Below are 15,000 nucleotides of genomic sequence, written 5' to 3'. Positions count from 1 at the left end.
ACAGATGCCCTGGGACTTGGGTACTCCAGGAAGTCAGGTGGAACCTATTCCTGGTCACAGATACCAAAGAAGTTGTCTTCTCAAACTGCGGTGATGACCAAGCCTGTCAGCAGTATGGCAGAGCAAGGGTGGGGTCTCCAGAACTCCCATTTTCTTTTTGTCATTTTGTTGTTCTTAGATTGTAGTCTCCAAACTTCACTGTGCTCTTTGTGCTCTATCCTAGCACAAAGGAAAGCCTGGATGATTAATTAATGTTCTTCGCCTTTTGAACAAATGTGAAAAATAGTTTGATTTCTGCTAAGTGAGGCTGGAAATAGGTATCACATTAAAGGGGCTTTTGCAGTGAAGCTAAGGGGGATTTCTTTGGGATACATTCTTTACCAGAACCTGTCCCTGATTTGGAAGTCTCTCCTTACCCAACGTTATAAGTCTTGGGGATCATGAGCCCCAAACCTGCCCTGTTACAGTTCTGCTGCTTTGCCCTTCTGTGGTGCTGTAGCTCCCATCTGACTTTGAAGTCAGAAGAAAGAGTTCATCAAACTCACAGAGAAGAAGGGGCACACTGAGGTTCAGGGATCAAGGATGTTGGACCATGCGGTTCAGTTGTGGGAGCTAGAAACGTCACCACTGACCTTTCTTAAACATTTGCTCAGGGGCTAAGTTGAAGTGTACATATTTTAAAATTTTGTAAGCTTCCTGAAAAACATTAAGCCCACCAGGACAAGACATGCGTGAGAAAACAGGAAGCACTGGTTCTGGGGCCTCCAGAGAGTGGTGGGCAGGGCTGCTGACCAGACACGATCAGTACCAGGCTGTTGGCCCTTCCCCAGACAGCAGCAGCAAAGCAGTAACAATTCATTCAATTATGTTAAGCGCCCATTAAAGGCATCCTAAGCCCTCCCCTGGGCCATCTCAGTTCTAAGAGATTGTAATTGTTTGAGACTAACCATGATTTCTTCTTTTGCCTTCAGGTGATTCTCATTTTGACAAAGCTCTATGACTATAACCTGGGAAGCATCACTGAGAGCTCGCTTTGGAGGTACGTAGATAAATTAGGCCACTAATTACTGCGCTCTTTAAGCCAGGTGTCTGCTCTTGCTGTCTCTGGAAGCCTCATTCCTTGGTGGGGAGGTTCCTGCTTAGAAGCATGCTTTCCTTTCTGTTCATTGTTACCCTAGAGATGGGATGGGCTTTGTTTACTGACCTGCCAGAGAAATGCCTTCTCTCAGTCAGTGAGACTGTTGTGTTCAGCTCTTCCTGAGGTGCTAATATATTTTGATCCGCCTGGTTCTCACAGATCTGGACACTCGAGGAAAAGGAGTTGGGCTTCTCTTTCTAGATTGCTCACCTCAGCCTCTAGGAGCAGGTTTCCCTTCAAATGCAAGGCTTTCCCAGTTTGCAGTCCGTGGTGCTGCTGCCTGTAGCACACAGGCGGGCACACAGACCTTTGTATGGTTATATATCTTTACCTCAGCAACTCGTGTGGTGCTTCACACACATACAAATTATGCGGAGAACATACCGTGTTGAATGAATGGATAGGAACCAGTTAGGGGCAGTGTATCTCATGAATATCTGGACAAAGATGCCTTTTGGTTGTTGTCAGTCTGGAGTCAAAACAGACAAATCCTCAGAAAAACAATGTAGTTGATTTTCCAGTTTTCTTTTGTATTTTTTATTAAGTGATCTTTTCTTGTTACGCCAAATTTTTCCCTTCTCACCAGCCTATATCAGGTGCCCATACATACCCTACTCATTGAATCCAAACAAAAACACTACCTCTGAATAGTTACTCCCATCTCATCTGATGATCTCAGAGAGAAGATGGAGTTTTGCCAACCTGCAGTCAAGGGCTAGGCCAGAGCTTATACCTAGCAGAGCCACTGAAAACATGGGCATATTGGTCAGTGTCTGGATAATCATGGAGTTCTTCAGCACATTAAGTGCCAGGGGCACCTAGTGCATTATTTAATTTCAGTAAGCCTCGATCAGAATGTTCATGACTCAGTAAGTTCGTGTCTCCTTGATCACTTTTTCTAACATTAATGCATTCATAAGAATAAAAGCCACCTTTCCCCTATAGTGCATCTGTCATGAACAGTGCAGGGTGTACATTAGACAATTAAGAGACATGCAGCCTGGTCTCAAAGAGGCAGAGGGCTTTAGCAGACATAATAGTCTACCCACACTGTAGGACTACAGAGGAACACAGCAGAAGATGGTGCTAGACCACCACAGCTCAGCGTAAGCTTGCTTCTTTCTTTCTGATGAGATGTGTTTTCCATTCTTAGGGAGGGAGGTTAGTAAAATAAAAATGGCAACTGCTGTCACAGTGCTGGAGAAGAGGCAGAGGCAGAGGCAGAGGCAGAGGCAGAGGCAGAGGCAGAGGCAGAGGCAGAGGCAGAGGCAGAGGCAGAGGCAGAGGCAGAGGCAGAGGCAGAGGCAGAGGCAGAGGCAGAGGCATTACCAGTGTCAGGTAGCCACCCAGACAAGCCAAATAGGGCAGTTCTTTCAGGGACAGCAGAAAAATTCATAAATAAATAAATAAGGTGCGCAGTGATGACACATCCAGTAATTTGACTTCTGTTGTCCACACAGCACAAGCATTCATGTGCATGTCTGTATCCCAACACATGAGCTTATATACGGTCAAACACACACACACACACACACAGAGAGAGAGAGAGAGAGAGAGAGAGAGAGAGAGAGAGAGAGAGAGAGAGAGAGAGAGAGAGAGTATTAGCAACTGAGAAATGTCCAACAGTCAGATCCAAACCTTCAGTTGAGCCTTATTGTTTGAAAGTTCCAGGAGCTAAATAAGGAAGTGTCAAGTGTCAAATGCCCTCTGGGTATTGGAGTAAGTGGGGACCAAGAGGCAGTTGACCTTGCACTGACGTCCTAAGGACTTAAAGCTCTTTGGATCTGTGGGACAGGGATGACAAGCTACCATTGTTCGCAATTAATGAGATTTACTCGATGTTCACGCTGCCATCGATTGGATTGTGCCTTACTCCTAGAGCAAGTTGCTGACTTTGTTTTGTGTTGTGTCATTGTTCATGCCGGGAGTCACACTGAGAGGGACTGGGTGATCTGACACAGAACAGTTAACTGCACCTGAACACCAGCTGGAAATGAGAGTGGATTAAGCCTTGAGATCTGTGGGGAAAGTCAGTTTTACCATTTGAGGCAAGATCAGCTTAAAGGTTGAGATAAATAAAACGTCAAATCCTGATACAGTATCTCTGAGAAGAAATATATTCATCTCTCTCCTCTCTTGTCCAGAGTAATCAGCACTCTGCCAAGAGACACTTAGCTGCTGAGGAAGCCTTAGGCAGTTCTGACTGAGATACAAATCACGCACTTTTAAAGGGCCACACGCCTGCAGTGCCTCTCTCTGTCAGAGAAGCTTATTGGTGAGGGTGACTGACCAAAAATCAGTGTCCTAAAATCCCACCAGTGGATGGCAAGACGTTTTCCCACTCTTGGAGCTCCCTGGGGAGCAACAAAGAGTGACTGGGGTCAAATTGTTTAAGGAGTGGTTATTCTACAAAACCCAATCATTATTCAGCTGTAAGGGAAAGGCTATAGAATGGAAGTAAGCACTCAAACTGATGTGTGAAAACAACCCGGTGTGGGTCTCCCTCGCTAACACATACCCGATGTTAATTCCTTATTACGTAGCCAATGACGTGCTTGTGCTGTGGACCAGCCCCACCCTCCGAGGCCTGGAGGAGCTAGTTGCCATCCCACACATGGTCTCAGTCACCACCATTTCCATTCAGGCGTCATCAGAGCTCTCTAACTTCTATATCACAGGGCAACATTTTGGGATGCCAGACTTTCACACTTATTTTATTACCGTTTAGTTGCTAACTTTCTAAATCAAGGAAGTAGTGTGTGTTCATTATAATGAGCCAGTTGGTGCAGTGATGGCTAGGGGCAGCCTTCCACACAGTCCAGGTTGCTATAACAGTTCTCAGTGATTTTGTTCAATGTTTAGGGCCCAAGTTATGTGGTAATCAATATACACTGACGAGGAATACTTTTTGTGTGTTTGCTTGTTAAAAAACAGTGTAATATTAACTGGACTCTGGCAATGTTTTATTGTTTCACTTGACAGAGAGTCATGGGTATCTATACAGACAAATGCATTTAAAAAGGAGTTTGAGTTACAAGTTTCTCAATATGTAGAATGCATATATATATGTATATATATATAGTTTAATATATAATATTAAACTAATTCAAGAAGTGCTTTCTGAGGAGCAGGAAATGTTCTTTATGTATTTATTCTTGAATGGCCCTATAAAAGCCAGCCTGTCAGCAATTCCAGTTTCCACAGGATAGAGTGAAGCCTAGGAAAGTGGAAGAGCAGGCTCAGTGACTGTAATTGTTCAGAGGTGGCTCCTCTGTCTGCCTTCTCAATGTGCATGCACCTGCTGGCTCTGTTTACCTTCTGATGTCTCTGGAGTTCATCCCCTCGGTATTAGTTATGACGTATAGTACTTCAGACACATGTGTAGACCTGTCCTTAGAGTTTAGTAACTTGATCTCTGTAAAGCCCCAAAGAGTTCTAAAATGCATTCACTATACTAAAGCCTGCACTTTTTTTTGTCTGGATTACCTTCCCAGAAGGTTGGAATAAGATATTCAGGAGCAATAATAGAATGCAAATGCCTTTAGGATCCCGAGGATTGAATAATCTCAATACTTGTTTCCCCTAAATACTAATATCCCCAGTGTTTTTCTCTTAGTATCTTCTAATAAATATAATATAGATATCTCGTCACGATTTTTGATCTGGGGTCTTGTGGACTGACCATCTAATCATATATACAGTTATCTTTGTTTAACAGCTGCTTCTTCTTCTTCTTCTTCTTCTTCTTCTTCTTCTTCTTCTTCTTCTTCTTCTTCTTCTTCTTCTTCTTCTTCTTCTTCTTCTTCTTCTTCTTCTTCTTCTTCTTCTTCTTCTTTCTTCTTCTTCTTCTTCTTCTTCTTCTTCTTCTTCTTCTTCTTCTTCTTCTTCTTCTTCTTCTTCTTCTTCATTAATGCCCTGGTGCATGGTGTTTCTTTGTCTTTTAATGATTGCCAGATGCTTATGCACTTCATTCAGTTCGACAAACACAACACTTCTCTGCTTCAGGTACCATACTCAGTAGTTGGTAGAAACAAAATTATATATAAGGTTCCAGAAACTCAAAATCTGCTTTTCTGATGGAAAGCAGAAACTCTCTATGTGAATAGAAGTGTGGTAATACTAAATAAAGCTGTGCTTAAGTTATTATGATGTTGGTCCATTTCCACTTTGGTTTAGAAAGACAAGCTGTGGTCATGTACTATACTGTAAATAGAACATGTTACCAAGTGTTCACATCTTGAAGGATTGTTCCAGCTGGTGCTGGTACTAAAAGTTCCACGGATCATATGGGCACTGGGTCAATCTATTGAAGGCATCAAGGCAGAAGAAAGGATAGGAGATGGTGCCTAGTTGAGCAGAGAAATCACTGCTGACATAGCTTTGAAGGCTGTTTATATATTGTTCTTGTTCCCCTCTCCTCTCTCTGGTTACTGGGCACTGCAAAGAGAACAGCTCGGTTTCCCCACATGTTCTTTGTCATGATACTGTAAAAGCAGTGCACGAAGTCAAAGCATGGGCTCAAATATCTGAAACCATGAGGCAAAGGAAATCCTTTATTTAAATTGGTTATCTAGATATGTTGTCAGAGAGACTTAATGGTGAATAATGTCAATACATCTTAGCTTCCTCTCTGCTGCCTTTCCCTCACAAAGAGCATGACTCATTCTAAGAACAGCAAACTGTGTTTTTCTTGGAGGGAAAATGGCTTAGATTAAAAGCTGTTAAGGGAAGGAGAGTACATTGTTTTTAGGGGTATGATCCCAGATAGATCAACCATGCTCTAGTAGATGGCCCACATTCATGTGGAGATGGACAGCAAATGGAACTGAATGGGTTATTTCCTATAAAGGGACATAGACTTGTGATGTGGGGTGGGAAGTGGACTTGGAAAAAATTAGAGGAAGAAGTGAGGGGTAGGATAAATCAAATAAAGATTAATTATATGCTACATATGGACTCTGACAGTGACAATGACAGTGACAGTACTCACAAGCACCTGCTCATGTTTAAACCAGGAAATTTCCAGAACTAAGAGGAAGTGGACCAAAAGTCCTACCCCTAACGAATGAGCTATTTGTATCCTGAGAGGGAAGTAAAATTAAATTTTATCCAATAGAGCATCACTAGGTTTATCTGCCACACTCTAGGGCATGTGTCACCAACACAGATTCTATATTCCTGTGGTGTTCATTTTGTTTTGTCTCACTGGCTTTTGTTATATTTTATTGTTTTTTTTTTTAAAACTGTGTCTGTGTTGTTGATTTTTGGGAGTGGGGAAAGGCGACATTGAACATTCAGTTGGGTAGAGATGACCTGGGAGGAGTTGGGAGAAGGGAAAGACTATGATAAAAAATATTGTATTAAAATGTGTTTGTTCTGGATTTTTGTTATAGGGTCGTCTGTGTAGCCCTGGTTGTCCTGGAAGTCACTATGTAGTCCAGGCTGGCCTCTAACTCACACAGACCTGCCTGCCTCTGCTTCCCAAGTACTGGAACCATACAGTGTGTGTTCCTTCCCGTCCCCAGGCCACTTATTCTATTTTATTCTAAAACAAAAAAAAAATTAAAAATATACTTTATACATGTATGAATCCTCGAATAACTCATACAAATGTCTTGAAGAAAAAAAAAAAAGAAGGAATGGTTTAGGCTTATTAAAATCCAGATTTGGATCTTGGACTTACTTACATTTAAATGTTATGAAATGTCTACATCCTAAAATTTTAATGTAATGCCTTGTATATAAGAAAAATAGTTTTGAAGACAATGCAACATGATCTTGTGAAATTCAAACATTTTTTCCATGCCAGGAGAAAGAGCGAACCCAGAGCCAAGTGTAAGAAGCCCAGGTTCACTCAGTAGAACACAGCCAGAGCATTCTCTCACATTAACACCATTGCAAAGTGAAACTACTGGGCTAGCTGCCACGTTGAAGGACCATCAGGCTTCTTTCTGTCACTACTTTGATTTCCTCCCCAACTCTCTTTGGCCCACGACAAACACACACTCTCTCTCTCTCTCTCTCTCTCTCTCTCTCTCTCTCTCTCTCTCTGTATTATTCAATGTTTTATTTTATGGAATCTCAGATGATGCTTCTTTAAGATACCTACCTTCTTTAATCATCACTGCACTTATTAAACTCTCAACAAAGGAAGCAGACTGTCTGTTCCACCATTAGAGGCTAAGCATTAGAACACACCCCTGACTCGGGCAGGTTAGCTTCCTAGCTCAGAGTCTGAACTCAAAGGAACCATCTCTTGTTGTAGCTCTCCCCTAGCCACAGACATTGTATGTTGTATGTGAACTCATTCTTGTTCCACATACAATTTTTCTCTTGACTGTATTATTCCTGGACATTTTTTACCTTTACAGAGAGCAGCATTGGGAAGTTGCATTTTACCTGATTGACCATTGTGACCCAGAACCAAGTCTCATTCTTGTTTTGTAGCAGAAAATGAGTATTAGATGAATTTATTGGGGAAATATTTCCTTGAAAAAATTATCTTTCTCATATGTGAACTTAATTAATTGATGTAAATCATGCTCCATCCTATATGTCATGGAAAATCGAAAGTTTACAGACGTTTGTTTATTCAAATGTCAGGTTGTTTCAATTTATTGTCAGTGCACATGTGCAGGGTGACAGATACTAATTTAATCTCAGCACGTAGATAGACATTGTCATGCTGTGTGTCTACACCTTCACTCCCTTGACTTCCAGAAGCTAATACAATGTGAAGGGAAGCCAAGTGTACTACTCAACTAACACTTATGAGGTGTTTAAAAGCAAGTGTGACAAATGTCCATTGGTTTCTTCTCCGGACTACATCATGTTATATTGTCACCTGAGAATTACCCCTAGGAAGAAGAGCATAAAACCACAGCTGTAGATGGTGTTCATCTATAAGCAGAGAGGCCAACAGTGAGGTGTGCGTGCAGGAGACAGGGGTAGTGGCATGTCAATCACAGGACAATGGAGAAGTCAAGACTATCAGAGAACTTTAGAGAATCCCTTTTATTTCAGGTGAAGTTCCTGATATTCCGTTCAACCGTAAATCATGCCGAACACTTTCAGCTCTGTTCTCCTCTTTCCAGAGGGAAATGACGTACTAAACAGTTATTCCTCAGCACGACTTTGTTTCTCCTGCTGGGATGCATTAGCAAGGTCGTCGCCTCTGGTTTATTGGCTTCAAACAATCTGTGATTGAACAGGATTATGACTCCTTAGCTTGCAGAAGCAGGAGATACAATCAATTCACGAAAGGCCCAGGGACTTTTCCCTTTTCTTTAAAAATGTGTATTTATTTCTGCCAGCATTTCTAGGGAGAAAGCCTTAAAAGACCTCTTTGAAAAGAATTTATCTTTGAATGGTGTGCTTCATTGCACTTTCCAAGGAGAACACTGAACGGAGCCAGTGTGAGCTCCGCTCTTCCTCCTGGAGTTAGCAAAGGTGAGATGACATCACAGAAGTCAATGCTCAGCCAGAGTGACTGGCAAGTCTGTTCTCATTATGGAGTTCCCAACGCTTACCCTTTGAAATGACTACACACTTGGGTTAACCATGATTTGGGATAGAGAATAACGTTGTTTGCAGCAGGACAAGGAATATTTTGTCTGGAACCCATTGGAAGTCACCGGCAGTTATTGTAATATAAAATGTCACACTGAGTTTGCCCTAGTCTCATGTTTTCCTGGGTCTCCGACAGCTCACTCTGTCATTACTCTCCAACAATTGCACATCTATCACCTCTGACCTTAAGAAACAAACAAACAAACAAAACATCAAAAAATTTAAAATTCAAGCTATCTACTTCTTTCTAAATTACATGAGGGCATTTTCTCTTTAGCGTTGCAGAAAGCTGTCCAAAAACCTGTCTTTCCCTCATAACATAAGAACTTATGGACCTTCTGCTTGGCAGATGTGTCCATGCCCTGCACTGCAGCCTGGACCGTACTTCCTAGATACCAAGTCCTTGGTTGCTACTGCTGGCTTGAGAGAGCTCCGGCCTCTGCGTGCAGCTTGTTGACAGCCTTGCAGAGGTTGCACACTAATGCTGTGGGGCTGAAATTATCTATGAACCCAGAGATTCTGCTTGCAATTGCTGTTCGTTTGCTTGGGTTAGGTTTACAGTATTTGCAGAGCTGGCAAAGTCTTACCCCAAATGGTTCCCTGGTTATTCATTCATGGAGCAGTGGAAACAGAGGATAAAATTCTCCTTCAGTCACCAGGAAGCATGTGGATTTGGGGTGTAGGGTAGAAAATTCAGCTTCTCTCTGTCCCCTGAGGCAGGTGTTTATGGCAATGCTGATTGGCTTCCACTGTCTTCAACAACATGACACTCTCAGGTCTTTGGGGATTGAAGATTAACTTTTATACAGGATCTTCATGTCCTCCAGATACCACACTGTGGGATATATTCAGACTGACAAGTAGGGACATTTCTCTTATTAAACCCACTGTAGCGTGGGGAAGGTCAAGGCACCCTTAGCAGAGGAGCTGTAAATGTCAAGCTATGAGTTAGGTCTGAAACAGAGCTTCACAAACCACAGAGGGAGATAGTAGATTTGGGGACCTCTTTCTTGAACATCGCAGGCCTACCTTCTTCCTTGCTTTGATTTTATCTATCATTCCCTAGTTTCAACCCCATCAAATCATTGATGCCCATAAGAATTCACATGGAAATTCATATGACTTCTTTTGGATTAGTAAGCTTGAATGCTGCTCCCTGTCCATGGTATGCAGACACTTCACCTCAGAACTATTACCCTAGCCCTTTTTGTTGCTATTTTCATTCGTTCATTCATTCATTCATTCATTCATTCATTCATTCATTCATTCTTCTTCTTCTTCTTCTTCTTCTTCTTCTTCTTCTTCCTCTTCTTCCTCTTCTTCTTCTTCCTCTTCTTCCTCTTCCTCTTCTTCTTCCTCTTGTTCTTCTTTTTTTGCTATGTTTAACATTTATCATTTTAAAAATCTATTGAAATACTTTCTTCCTAAACCGAAGCAGGAATTATCATCTTACTTGTGCATCCTGAGTGACTGAGACTACAGACCTTCACCAGGAGACATGATTTCCATAAGACTTCTTTGTTAGTAGGACAAAAATGGATTGAGATCGGTATATAAGTTAGTCAAACCTTGATTAATATATCCATCTCTAGCCATCCTTTTCCTTGTCTGGTAAATGGGTGTGCTAATAATTCAATCTATTTGGCCAGAGAGATAAAACATGCTCATGTAAGGATTGGTGGAAAGTCTGTTGCATTTAGTCAGTTGATCGATTTATCTGAATGGTTGTGGTCACAAAGAATAGGTGGTGAGTTATTTTATTAGAAAGATTTCCCCACTGAATCTGAGAAGTCTATTTTAGTTTTCCATGATGCTTTTAGCATGGAGTCTTGTATCCTAGTCAATAACCATTTGGCAGATGATGCTTCTTTCCAAGAGGTTAAAAGTGATGCTTTCCTCTGGGGTTTGTGGGTAAATCCTATCAGAGAGGCAAATATGGTATAGAAAGGGAATTAGACTTCAGAAAATCCCCGAACCAGATCTATTCATTCACTTCCTTTTACTCATTAAGACTCCCCCTCCCCAAACCCCAGCATATAGGTTTGCTCTGAAAGAAAATATACACCCAGCATCAGTTGACTCATGGAATGGGAGTGTTCTTCATTTCTACAGTGTTCCATGTTTTCCTCCTAGCATGACCCTAGGATTTGTAACTTGCCTTCTTCCTCTGACACCATACCCAACCAAAGCAACTTGGCCAAAGAATGGCAATTTATGACTCATAGTTTAAGGGTATACTAACAAAGTCACAGTAACAAAAGAGAGGGGAGCCTGGTCCCACTATGCCTGCCATCAAGCAGTGCAGAGTGGCGATTGCTGACCTTTAGCCCTTCCTACTTCCTATTATTTAATCTCATACCCATCCCATACATCGGCACTGCTCAGATTTAGACTGTCTCTTCCTGCTTCTGTTAACCTAATCTAGAAAATCTCTCCCAGACATGCCCATAGGCTTGTTTCCCTGATAGGATTTTAAATCCCGTTAACCTTCACAGTGCTTGAAGACCTCTCTGACAACCCATGGCAACATTTCCTGGGTTCAAGGAGACAGCTGCCCTGCGAATTTCTAACACATTCAGGGTCCTGTCTTGATGCCAATGGCTCTTCTCCGTATTTCTTCTCAGATTTTCACTGTTTACTGAGTACAGGAATCTAGTGAAACAAGTGAGCAATTGCTATGTTGCTTTGCCTTAGAAAATAACACAGCTGAATACCCAGGAGATTCCCATCAGGATTCAGGTGGGAACAAGAAGGCGAAATCTCTATGAAGTGCTGTGTGCCAAATGTAAAACACAGTCCCGGCTTGAGGCCAAGTCAAAGATCGGTGCGGGAGCGAAGTGTGATTTTTCAGCAATGCATCAGTATTCAAGAGTAGTTATCTCTCTATAACCTATTGCAAAGATCACTTCTGCAGCTTTTCAGGTGGTAGGGGAAGAATGGCTGGCATTCAGCTCCACTCCAGTCTGATGGCGGTAAGGGACGTTTATTCAAAAGAATTCAGTTTACAGGCTGCTAGTTCTTCAGTTTAATTTTTACATTTCAAAGTATGTTGCAGAAAGGTTAGAAATTGGAAATGGAAATTGCTTTACCTACTTGAGTCTCCCCGAATTCTTTTGCAAATAAAATCTAAACAGTAAGCCTCCGGAAATGAGTGCTACACTGATGACTCCTTTGAAATAGCATAATGTGTGCATATTGAGGTTTCGTGAACATGTCTATAGATGCAGCCTTAATGCCGACCCCTACTGTGAAACCTCAGGTAATTTGTCTTGTGTTGAGAACCTTGTGTTCCTCATTTATAAGAAAAACGTTGAACTAGACCAGTGGTTCTCAACCTCCTTAATACTGTGACCCTTTAATACACTTTCTCATGCTGTGGTGACCCAACCCTAAAACTCTTTTCATTGTTACTTCACAACTTTAATTGTGTTACTTTTATTGTGTTACTGTTATGGAGCACAATATAAATATCTGTGTTTCCCAATGCTCTTAGAAGACCCCTATAAAAGGCCATTTGACCCACAAAGGAGGTCACAAGACACAGGTTGAGAACCACTGTACTAAGTGAACTCTGATTAGAGAAACTGATTTTCAACCTAGCTCCAACATTGCAGTTTGGTAATTGTTACCCAGATGTCTTTACAGCACGTGCCTGATGTATTTTTCAGTGTCAATGAAAACAGCATGAATAACCCCTACTTTTTGGGGATTTTCCCAGTACATATTTCCACCATTATATATTTAGAGTTCATTAAAGGCACACTGAGGCAGATATACTGACTCACTACGGCTTTGCAGACCAAAGCATGACATTTCAGAGCAAGCAGATTAGTTAAGAGTAGAGTTGTCTCGACCAAGTTAGCTTATCTCTTTGAATGATGGATTCCAAAGAATATATTGAAAATAATAGTAGTTTCATCATTCAGATCATAGCAAAGAGAGTAAATTAAATGTTAAGATGTGTCAGAAACGTGATAATTTATGCACGTTATAAACAACTGAAATGTGGGTCCTCTGATTAAGAGGTGAAGAGGAGTAATTGGTAGCTACCGTCCTTTGAAAAACCTCTGTGAGCCTGGGTCTCACCTGTAAGTAAAAATTACAGAAATTCTTCCCCCCTGTGAAAGCTGCTATAGATCTCTCATATGTTGTGTAGAGGCAGCATATTCTGCATTGTTAAGACATCCTCAGATATTAGCCAACCTTAGATGGGAGAGGGACAAAGACTATATATGCTCCATAGTTTATTCTCCTGTAGCTAGAGTAAGGTGCACGGGTGCAAGTATCTGTTTCAGTTAATCACTGGAATTTAGATTCCTTGAAAGTGTTTAGCTTGCAATTCCTTTGCTGAGTATAATCTGAGCAGAGAACAGTTCCGATCACATAGCAGTGCTCAATAACTCACTATAATGGATCAAAACATTAATAAATAACCAATTTTTACCTTATCTGCTCATCTATTGATTAGATGCCCGACAGGAGGCTAAGAACATTTACACTCAGTGGCTTTGCATCCTAGATACACTAGAATCACTGAGTATCATTGTAAACAATATGTGTGTGTGCAACCCTATGCAAGACTGACCAGGGCACATCTTTTAGATTAAGATCTGATTGACAAACCAATCAGATCTTTGAGTTAAAGCCCAGTGATACAGATTGTTTACAAGCAGTACTTGTGGTTTTAATACTCAAAAGACAGAGAATATCAATGAACTCTTGTCCACTGTTCTCCTGAGGCTTGTTTACCTTAGTAGCTTACTAATATGGCTGATTATTCACTTCTGGACATCCAAGTTTCCAAGAACATGTTTGGCCATCTTGCCATTTGTCATGGCTAACATATTCTACATAAACGAGGGTGTCAGTTTATTACCCACAATAAGAGGGTACTTTCTTTTGCTTCTCCTCCTAAACCCCAAATGTGCTGACCATGTAAATCATAAACTTAGATCCCTTTATGGTAACAGAAAACAATCATGTAAATTAGGATAGGAAAAAATTATTATTGAAGAAGATTTCAGAATCTCTTGCTTAGACTCTTTCAGTCACAGCTCTCTGTAACGAGGTAGGGCAACTGAACTGTGGAGGCAGTGGCTAAAACAGGGCTTTTCAACCTGTGGGTTGTGACTACTTTGAGGGTCACATATCAAATATCCTGCATATCAGATATTCACATTATAATTCATAACAGTAGAAAAATCACAGTTATGAGTAGCAACAAAAATAGTTTGATAGTTGGGGGTCACCACAACATGAAGAACTGTATTAAAGGGTTCTAGCATTAGGAAAGTTGAGAACAAAATGGTCTAAACGATGACATAAATTGATGACTATTATTTATGCGTTTCCTTTGTTATACTGTGATAACAAGAGGAACTCATGGTCCATAGAGAATATGGAAGACAGAGTCTTTTTGTCTGCTTGTTGAGAGTGATCTTAGAGGGTAATATTCCCTCGATTCCTAGGAGTGGTGTTCTTTTACTTTTATTTTTTGAATTATTATCTTCATTGTTCTTCAGATCCCAAGTCTCACTAATGTTCAGATGTATTTTCTAAGAAGCTGCCTATATTGAAGGAATAGACAGACACACATGTAGTGAACTGGGGAGAAAGATCACCATTGCTTTGTCACCAGTGAAAAGGCTAAATAGCAACCAAAGATTCTAGTAATATGCTGGGAGGGTAGTAGTGCTCCAAGGTGTTCAAGATGAGGGGTTTAGGTTCCAAATACATAGTCTCGGAAGAGCGATCAGAAGATAGGAGTGTTTTCTCAGTTAGTCTACCTACCTATGTATCTCTGTATCTATCCATCTTTCCCTATCATCTATCACCTATCTATCTATCATCTATCTATCATCTCTTCATTTCTTTCCTCCCTCCTAACTCCTCTATCTTTTATCTTTTTTAAACTTTTTTTAATAACTCTCCAGATATTTCAAAGAATATTATACAGTTTTCAATATAATGATAAACTCATAATACAGTAATACAATAGTATACTTTTATCACTGAGAATAGAGGTAGATAGAATTTCCTGCTCTATAAATCAGGAGCAGAGTGGACTGTTGTTGATCTATTTGACACATCTTTTCAGTGTGAGATTACCCCCAGTGTGCAAATGTCAGTTGCAAGCCCTGTGCTTTTCAGAGCCTGCTAGAAACAGGAGGGCCTGTGAGAAGTCCTGTGGCTTGGAAGGAATGTAACCCCTCCCCATTCTTTCCTCCATTGCTGGCATATGGGACCACAATTTGTGGCGCTTTTATCTTCTATCAACCATCTCTTTGTCTTCC

The 15,000-nt window shown here is 41.0% G+C and overlaps 1 protein-coding gene across 4 annotated transcripts in view; it reads left to right on the top strand.

The window, feature by feature from the left end:
- The window catches only part of Sorcs1 (sortilin related VPS10 domain containing receptor 1), a 507,144-nt gene that overhangs the window by 181,893 nt on the left and 310,251 nt on the right, over window positions 1-15,000 (top strand). For all 4 annotated transcript variants that reach the window (XM_032892179.1, XM_032892181.1, XM_032892180.1 and 1 more), the window contains exon 2: window positions 972-1,039. In XM_032892179.1, the coding sequence (XP_032748070.1) occupies window positions 972-1,039 (68 nt within the window). The remainder of the gene's footprint in view (window positions 1-971; window positions 1,040-15,000) is intronic.

This window comes from Rattus rattus, chromosome 2, assembly GCF_011064425.1.
Source record: "Rattus rattus isolate New Zealand chromosome 2, Rrattus_CSIRO_v1, whole genome shotgun sequence".
Taxonomy (NCBI): domain Eukaryota; kingdom Metazoa; phylum Chordata; class Mammalia; order Rodentia; family Muridae; genus Rattus; species Rattus rattus.
Note: the sequence above shows the minus strand (reverse complement) of the source record. Positions and strands in the feature narration are given on the sequence as shown.